At 36.2% G+C, this 9419-nt stretch overlaps 1 protein-coding gene and 1 long non-coding RNA gene across 2 annotated transcripts in view; both read right to left on the bottom strand.

Annotated features, from left to right (window-relative positions):
- On the bottom strand, window positions 1-889 carry LOC118740408. The gene is made up of 2 exons (XR_004993129.1): window positions 520-889; window positions 1-458 (listed from the first exon to the last, which is right to left on the bottom strand). It is a non-coding gene; the product is annotated as an uncharacterized LOC118740408 (long non-coding RNA).
- A 2963-nt stretch (window positions 890-3852) lies between these two features.
- Window positions 3853-9419, bottom strand: part of LOC118740406 (protein split ends) — a gene marked incomplete in the record, with an annotated part of 189286 nt that continues 183719 nt past the window's right edge. Inside the window, 5 exon segments of the mRNA XM_036471928.1 lie at window positions 3853-6486; window positions 6550-6899; window positions 6968-7378; window positions 7453-7687; window positions 7802-7894. Of these exon segments, the coding sequence (XP_036327821.1) occupies window positions 6199-6486; window positions 6550-6899; window positions 6968-7378; window positions 7453-7687; window positions 7802-7894 (1377 nt within the window).

Here is a 9419-nt window from a genome sequence, read left to right as displayed (position 1 = left end):
GTCCTCTCAGCAATTAGCAGCGATGCTTTAAAGGAAGCTGCGGATGTTTTAAAAACCTTACCAACTCAAGACCGATATATTAACCTCAAAAGTCAACTACTGTCACGTTTTACTGATTCAGCCGACCCACATAGGGTATTTGGCTGATTTAGGCATATTTTTATCGCTACAAACATCAAATATAGTTTTAGTTATCGAATAAAACATTCACTATAACTACCCTGTTACTAATAGAAAATTCAATCGTAGTGAAATCTTATTTATTGTCAATATTATTGTGGCTTATTAACATTTGTTTCCATATTGTTATTGAGCTTTGTAGCACTATTATGTTTTTAGGGAAAAGGGAAAAAGCAACAAAGTCTTAGCGGTAGAAGTTACCAAAAAAACAGTTATATCGTTGGAAAAGCAGGGCCAGTGGCAGTGAACCACAGACGGGATTGCAGCAGCAAAAATCACTGGGGAATAGATGCATAGTTAAATACGTAGTTCTTGTTTAAATCTTCCATCTAAACTTACCAAGAAAACAGTTATATCGTTGAAAAAGCAAGGCCAGTGGCAGTGAACCACAGACGGAATTGCAGCGGAAGGAAGCACCGACCAAAATAACTACAAATCTCTCTACTCTAAACCGATGTTTTTTTGCCGAATTAATGTTGAAATTTCTAATTTAATTTTCAGTTGCCAACGATAAGAATAGAGTAAATGTCAAAGAATTGTTCAGTGATTGCAAATCAGTTTTGGAATAGGGAATGAGGTAGTTTAGTACTTTTTTAAAGACGATAAAATGTAGTTTTTTCAAGAGGGAAACACCGATATAGCTAAGGGAGCCAAGATGGCGGATTAGAGCGAGAACGCTGTCAATATCCCACACCTTGTATTATTCCACCATGATATATGGTATGTCAAGCAGAAGTTATGGGTCGATTATCGATAGCAATCGAACTTCAGTTGCGTTGCTAGTTGCCAAAACGATATTACAGATGGATACTGGCAACTTTCAACTGACAACTGCAGTTGCTACAAAGTGTGCATACAGGCGAGTACATTTTTGTGGTTGCTGAGAATGTTTTTTGAGCGTGTTTAGGAGCGAAATTTGGAAAGTGTGCCATATATTTTATATTAACATTTTGCAATGCAGTTTGCTTTTACAGAATATGGAGAAAATAACAAAACAATAACTTGAAATTTTAGTTCCCGTTGCGAAACAAAAGCGAACGCTGATTGAAAATTTTTCAGGTTATCAACTGAAGCACCTCTTTTAAAACTACCGACACACCAAGTTTCCCAAATTAAAGTCATCGCTGTGGCACTTCCTTCTGCGAAAAATCGAAAAGGTGCGCAAGCTTTTATGAGTTGAGGTATTGAGGTTGAACGAAGTGGTTCATTTGTTTATTAACCAATTATACTACAGCTTCTTTTGGAAGTCCTCAAAATGCTTTGAAAATGAACACAAAACGATAATAAAAGAAAACCTTGAAAGCATTAACATTTGTTTACAGTGCACGCGGTAGCTCTAGAGGATTGGAATTATCCTTTAAATGTCGCCTGATTAAGGCCGCGTTTATGCACTTCTCTTCCTCTTAAACAAATAATTGTGATGAGCTTAGCTTTATTGCTGTTTTTTCTTTAAAACTCTTTATTTTACTAATTTAATTTTACTCGCACAGCTTGTTTACAGCCGCTTGCTGGTTGTCGAACTGCCAAATTTCGATTATCGATAATTCGACAGCAACTGACGATAGTTGCCATTCGTAATAGAATTTTCTTGCCAGCTGGCAACCGAACCGTGGTTGCGTTGCCATCCGTAATCGACCCATAAGCTTTAGTGCTCTAAGTTACCTAAAAGTGTTCTCTAACAAAAAATAGGGGCTTGTTCGAGTCGCAATCACAGCCGCAGTGTTGCGCGAATTTCTAGCAATGTATTATCAGTTGGCCAGTTGCAGCAAATGTTGCCATTTTTCATCAGTACGGCAGTAATGCCGCTTTTATTACGTGCCTCGAACAGGCCCAATCTATTAGGAATGGTATAAAGGTGCTTTAGAATAAACTAATTTAAGTTCGCATGGGTAGTGGGTATTAGTAAACGTGCGAAGCCTCTTACACGCTTTTATCTTTATTTGTATGTTTGTATGTATATGTGAATGTGTGTGTGTTATGAAAATCAAATGATCATGAGAATTACAATCAAAATGATTTAAACAAAAAACAACTCATTTAATTGGTTGTACGAAAAAAATAACAGACAAATTTATTGATCTTCCTTTTGTTGCTTCTTTGTTTAAAAACAAACAAAAAAAAATCAAGAGAAACTTCTTGCGTATTACAACTTAAAATGTACATTGGTACAGTAATGAAACTTATTTATTTGTGTATTTCATTGTAATTAATCATATATGTATCTATGTCTGTATGTACATATGTATTAACATACATATTTGAATCATTTCTAAATATACTATGTATGCATCTAACGGAGCGGGCTAGTGCTAGTACATACATATGTATGTATGCATAGACTTTTTCAATACTCTAACGCTAGCTGACCTTGCTTATTAGATGTTTTTCGGGTTTAATTTTTAAATTTTTACAATAACTTTAAATTTTAACGCTGCTTCTTTCAAGATTTGCTTCATACACTTTTATTGTTTTTGTTAAATATTTATATTATCATTAATTTTAATTTGACTAACTCAGCTTTAGTTGCTTTGCAGTTAGTGAATATATGTATGTATGTAATAATTAATCTGTTCTAACGCTATACTAAATACTAATTTTACGTTTAACTGTACATAGATTTAAAATAGTTTATGTGTTACTTTCATTTTTCAAGTTTATTGTATTAATAGATGCTCTACATAACATTATTCTGTAGATTTTTTTACATTAGCGCTTAGCATTACTCATAATTTATTTATGGATATACATACATACTATATATTGTATTTTACACACTACTTTAATATTTTAAAAAGTTAATTATTACCAGAATAATAATGGGAAAGGGATAATATGTAATATTTTGGATATCGTGAGGATTGTTTTCTTTATACCATTTTCCTTTAAATTTTAGTTTTATATGCATTTTAATGTTCCTCCTTATTTTCAGCATAGTTCAGTTTATATTTTACTGTTGTCTTAAAAAGAAAAAAAAATCGAGAATTCAATGAAAACCAAAAATTATAAGGTAGAAAAATTCTATTCAACTGTGACAAAAAAAAAATCAGTGACAACAATGCTAAAAGGTAAGCAAAACATGTGTCGAATTGATTGGGAAGTCTTACAACAATATATAGATATGCCGCCAACAACTAAGGGGTTGGACAACTAGTCTAATCAAGACGCAAAGCCACGAGGCATTTAACTCAGTTCCACTCTTTACGTGAATGCTGGCCGGCTTTCCATAAACTCCACAAAAGGCATAGAAGTTTATTCGTTCAAGAAGATTAACCAAAAACAAATAAAATTGTGTGCCTTTCTACAGCTGCGGGTTCATATATAACTAATAACGCAGAATATATGTTTGTATGTACAACCTAAGCAAAAATATACACGTATGTATGTATTTCGCAAAAAATGGCAGTGATAGAAATAACAAAAAAATATATATAAAAATTATGTAAGTAGAACAGACAAACTTGAAAACAATTAAAGAATTTATCTAATAGTTTAGTTAGTGTAGACTTAACTTAATTTACGTAAGAAATCATCAATGATTACTCAACACGTCAACTTAGCCAGAAGCGAAAATATTCTGTTTTTTTATTTGCCTTTTCAGCTGATAGTCACTTGGCCGCCTATAAGCCACATCAATAAATTTCGGAACAAAAATATATTGCTTTAGCCAATGCATTAGTTAACGTTACGTAAATTAAGTCTAGACTAACTGAACCTTAAGAAAGGCATGCCACTTAATTCAAGTATGAGACTCTTTCAAAAGCAAGACCAAAAATAAAAAAAAAAACATTAATAATAGTGACACACAAGTGAGTTGAGCGTGAGCGGAAATACATACATACATACATTTGAATGTATAAGTAGTTGCACATAACAGTTTCCAGATAAGGTTCCAATTTAAGTGTAACATTAAATGGACACGCATATATGTATGTATAATTAAGTGAGTGTATGCATGTATGTATGTTTATATAAGCAATGTTGGGTATTGATTTTAGTTTTTTTGTCTTATGTCCTCATTTCTTTCTTATTTTCATTTTTTTTTTTGGCATTTAAACTTACAATGTAACAAGCATCTAAGGCATTCTTAGAATCTTATTATTATTGTTAGTAAAATTAAAAATAAACTTAAACACACATACGCACAGTAAAAAAAAAATCATTAAAGAAAAAAACCTAAACACTGAATTTCGGCAACATCTTGCCAGATGACAAATATTGTAGGAAGAAAATAAGTAGCAAACTGAAAGTTTTATGAATAAAAAGGTGCTGACAACAAAAAACGTATTAGGAAAAGTGGCACCGTTTTGTACATATAATAGTCAAGAAAAAAAAAAGAATTCACACGCATGAATAAAAACTCACACTTTTAATGCTGTCACAGAATAAACAGTATGCAGAAAAACATCAGACCATACATTTAGCCGGTTTTAATGTTACGGAATGGAGCAGAGAACTTAACCTTCAAATGAACAGTGCCGGCCAAATGAAAACACTGTTTAAGTAACCGAGGCAGTGCCGACTTGACGTACGCTTCTTTGCTAACCGACCGTGCCATAAATTCAGACTTCAGCGCACGCAGAATGCTTCTTGTGTATATTGTTTATTCTGTACAGTTATTGAAACAATTCAGCTGGTACTTTAAGCTTGGCTTACCACCCCTCTTCTCTTCCTCAAAGGATTACTATCAAGTCGTTTGTTTTGCTCCCTTGTACATTGTTATCTCCGCATAGATTCACCTTTTAAAAGTTTATTTTAGCTGTAAAAATCAGTTTATATTTGATCAGTTTGTTACCTTTTTTTTAGTTTTTGTTTCCTTTTGATAAAGCAAATAAGAAGTAAGCTTTTCTTTAATTTGAGATCATACATAAATTACAATTTTTCATTAGTTAATAACCGTAAATTAGTTTATTATTTAAACCTTACTAATAAATATTTATGTTTATTAATAATCCTTCAACTTGCTTTCTTTTATTATTATTACTGTAATATGAAACACTAAGGAAAATGTTATTCATAAAACAAGTGCGGGTCAAAAACTAAAAAAGTACGACAAAAAATAATACGAGGTATTCACAAAACTTGTAATAAAAATTTGCTTAGCAGCATGAAAATCAAAAAAAAACTATATATATACATTTTTAACAAATTGATATAATTAAATATTTTACTTTTTCATATTTTCATATTCTCATTTTTATCCTCATAACTCCGTGTCCAAATTACGAATACCTATCTTGGAATACTTGCACGCATTATCGTAGTATTGCGTAGTTTTTCCCTTTTTACTTTTTTGCTTGCTTCATTTCAATATCGGTTTTAGTTCAGTTTACTGTGCCTATTTGACTATATGTCAGGGGCGCGGGTTTCTCTTTTTCTGTATAGATTTTTTCAAATTAACACTCATTAACGCCTCTTACATTTAAGACTTGTTTTGTTTAGTGTTTTGTATTTTTTGTATCCCTTTACTTTTCTTATTTAAAGTTTTGGTTTTCATCTGATTTATGCTTTTAGCGAATTTGCTTATTGGGTGTCTGTTAACGACTTATTAGATTTCTGGGCTACACTTTTTGTATATTTTTTTTTGTATGTTATTTTTTCGAAAAGAACTTAATTGCTAGAATCCTTTATACATTTAATTAAAATAAATTACATTCGTTCCTCCCTAACGTTTGTATGTAGTTATATTTCCCTTTTAAATATCTTCCTATGCGCCAGCAGTTTTGCGCCTATTTTTACTTATTACTTCTTCTTTAGAGGCAGATTTCTTTATTGTTTTATGTAGTCACATTCCATGTAATGAAATCTGTTACAAATTCACTTGTTTGTTCGCGTCAGTATATATATATATATATATATGCCAGTTTGTATATGCTAGTGTGATACTAGTAATTTTGGTGTTTAAAATCCAGATTAAGCAATTGCACAGCCCGCTTTTACGCTCCAGAGCATTGAAATGCAATGCGCATTTGAACCTTTACTCATTACTGGTGCTTTAGGTACGTACACCTCATTTTGCATTTAGACAGTTGCTATTACTATCAGCAAATGTGCGATTTCTGCTACTCGATTCTTTAAATCAGGTGCCGCTCGCTCCAAATTCTCATTGGCAAAGTCACACGATGGGAATATATGCACAACATAGGCTGCTTGCTCACTGCCGGGCATCGGTATGTTTACTATGCCTGCAGCCATTTTCTGTTGCAAGTAGGTGATGAAGCCAGTTTGTAAGTTCCGCGACTGCTGCAAAACGTCCGCGTGGTCGCGGCCACAAGGTAGCGCCAAGAGCATGCAATGCTCGTTTTCAAACTGCAAGTATACATATTTGAACATTATAAATTCTGCCTTATGTATTTGATTGCTATAACTCACCTGCATCTTCTTGGTCACTCCCTCTAGCTGTGTCTGCTCCAGCCGCATGCGTTGAGCTATACGCAGCGGCGGTGTACTACCGTCGCGGTTGCAGGGCAACGAGGCACGCGCGACATGAGGGTTGCCGAACACGAAATGCATCTGTACTGCTGCCTGATCGGTCTTGAGTGCCAAAAGACCCTGCCACATGACTGGATAGCGTTGAAGGAGTGTGAGCAGTGAGTCAGCTGATGGCGGTTGTGTCACTTGTGGATTGGCATGGGATGGTGTCGCTACTTGCAGACTTCTCGTTTGAGTTGTGGTTTGTGGTGGTTGACCAGCAGCAGAAGACAAAGTATCTGCGGTGGAGGCTAGTGTGGTGAGAAAAAGTTTTGGTGATTTCATAATTGCGGGAGTGTGCGCGGAAAAGTCCACTTACGTGTAATTGCAATACGTTCTTTTTCACGCTGCAGTTGCTGTTGCTCTCGTTCGCGCTGCTCGCGTTCCTGCTCAATCCGTTGTGCGGAATGCAGATGTGCTACGGCAGCTGATGGTGGTTGTACATTAAGGTTGCCGCCACCAGTTGTAGTGTTTACCACTGCTGTTGCCGCTGACGCTGGCTGTACCGTCGTAGGTGCCCCGCCAATGAATGGGCTGGCTGCTCCCGCGACTGGTGGTGGCACGGCGACCGGCGGTGGTGGCGCCACAACACTATGCGCTGCAGCTGAACGATGAGCTGGTGGTGGTTCGACCGGCAATTGACGACCCGCCTCGTAGAATGCGCGCTCAGTGTAATGCGGATGTGGTATGCGGGTGTTGTGTACATATACTTGAGCCACTTGTGGCGAATCTGTGGAATTGAAGCAAATATTAAGGCGTAAGTTGTAAATTAGAAATGCGTATAAGTATATTTATATAACGTACCTGTGGCACGGTCTTGTGGACTTTGTAGTCCATGCGGCACAGCGATCGTACGTGGCACGCTACCCGGTCGTCGCAATTCCAATGGTGGACTACCAGCGAGTATTTTTTCGTCGAACTCACCACGCAAAGAAGCATTGATAGTTTCCTGTTGATTGCGTAATATGTGCTGGTAGATGATAAACGAATCACGTGCTGGAACACCGCGTATTCCACCAACCGGGAAGCTGGATTCACTCTGTTGAAGAGAGATGTTAATTAGTAATTTGCGTTTGAACACAAATTCCATAATAAAACAACTTCAAAACTATAAAAAAAGGCAAACAGGCGAATACATAAGTGTGGCGTTTACCGGTGTTATGGGCGAGGCTTGCTGATGCGCGGGCGGTGGACTTTTTGTTGTACGCGAACCAGAAGCATTGGCGCAATAGCTGCTGATTTCATGCTGCGTCCGCAAGTTGATATGACGACAAATAACATTTACAGATTTAAAAAAATTTTGCAATAATCAGAATTTAAGCAAGTTAAAAAAGTGTACTTATTCAACTGGAGACATTTTTATTGTTTTAAACTATACTAGAATGCCACTTCTCACTCCCTTTTATCAAAATTACACGTTTGTCAGAAAATGCGAAAAACTATTTCCATTCCTTTTTCAACTTCGAGTGTGAGTGGACGTGCTAAGCGCAAGTGACCTAATTGTACTTTCTTTTGGCGCATACCTTACAAGTGTTTCAATCAAGTGGTTTTATTTTAATAATTATTTAATTTTGCTTGTATGTGCAAGTGAATTTATTTGCTACACAAAGTGTGATTTTTTAATTAAGGTGGAGCTACTTTTGAAGGTTTCGACAGTGGATTTCTGCAGAATTTAATTTTGAAGGTCTAAGTAAAGTCACCACTTTACTAGGATAAATCCAGGTGAGTGATTCTGCTCCTTTTACTTGTGGAAAAATTGACTTTTTGTGAGTGGTAGTGCTGTAAATTTTTGGGTAGGCTGTCGCCTACGGCAGCAAGAAAACCCAAAGCCGGCATGGCGTCTTCGACATCATTGTCGAGGGCGTCGTCGGCCGAGGATTTTGACTCGCTAGTGAACTCAAACCTTGCAAGAGGCAAGAGGTTCAAGAGAGATAGGGAACAAAAGCTTGTCAGGTCACTTAAAGGCCAAGATTTGGAAAAAATTTTTGTAGACTGTACTTCCAGTGAGGTTGGGTTTGCTGGTGGTGAAAATGGCGACTCTTCTATGTGCGTTGAATATAACGGAACTGCAACGGTTAGTGAGGCGTCTTTTGTGGCGTCGGATAACGGACAAGACAGTTTTGCAAATGCAAGTGTAAATGAGGGAGACAACACTACAAACGCAATGAATGAAAACGGACTAGACGACATTACAAAGAAAATAAGTGAAAACGGACAAAACAAAAATACAGTGGATGACATGATATTATACCCAGACAATTTCTCAGGTGCCTACTTTGTTTTGGTTGATTCATCTATGTGTAAGGAGATGTGTAACGAAAAAATCGGAAATGGTTTGACACTGCAGACGGAATCAAACATCTGAAAATTAAAAACATTGATTCGATACGGGCTGTTGGTAAAACACTTTATTAAGTGGTTTTTCTTAAATATGCTTCGGCTAACAATTTTGTCTTGAATGACAAAGTCAAGAGTATTGGCCTGTGTCCCTTTGTGCCTAGGTCGGCTATAGAAACTTATGGGGTAGTTAGGGGTAGTTACCTCATATAGCGATTCTGAAATTAAAAACAATGCGATCTCCTCTGTGCCTATAAATACGGTGTGGCGTTTTAAGCGTAGGGATGGTGAAAACGGTTTCACTCCTACAACTACAATTAAGATTGGGTTCATTGGTAAAGATATTCCAAATTCCATAGTGCTTCATTACACTAAGCTGAAAGTTGGCTTTTTTATACCACCACTTCGCCAATGTCTAAATTGTGGCAGACTCG

Source organism: Rhagoletis pomonella, unplaced genomic scaffold, assembly GCF_013731165.1.
Source record: "Rhagoletis pomonella isolate Grant_MI unplaced genomic scaffold, Rhpom_1.0 Rhpom_scaffold_00006, whole genome shotgun sequence".
NCBI classification, from domain to species: domain Eukaryota; kingdom Metazoa; phylum Arthropoda; class Insecta; order Diptera; family Tephritidae; genus Rhagoletis; species Rhagoletis pomonella.
The sequence above is the reverse complement of the archived record's forward strand: the minus strand, read 5'-3'. Positions and strand labels throughout refer to the sequence as shown.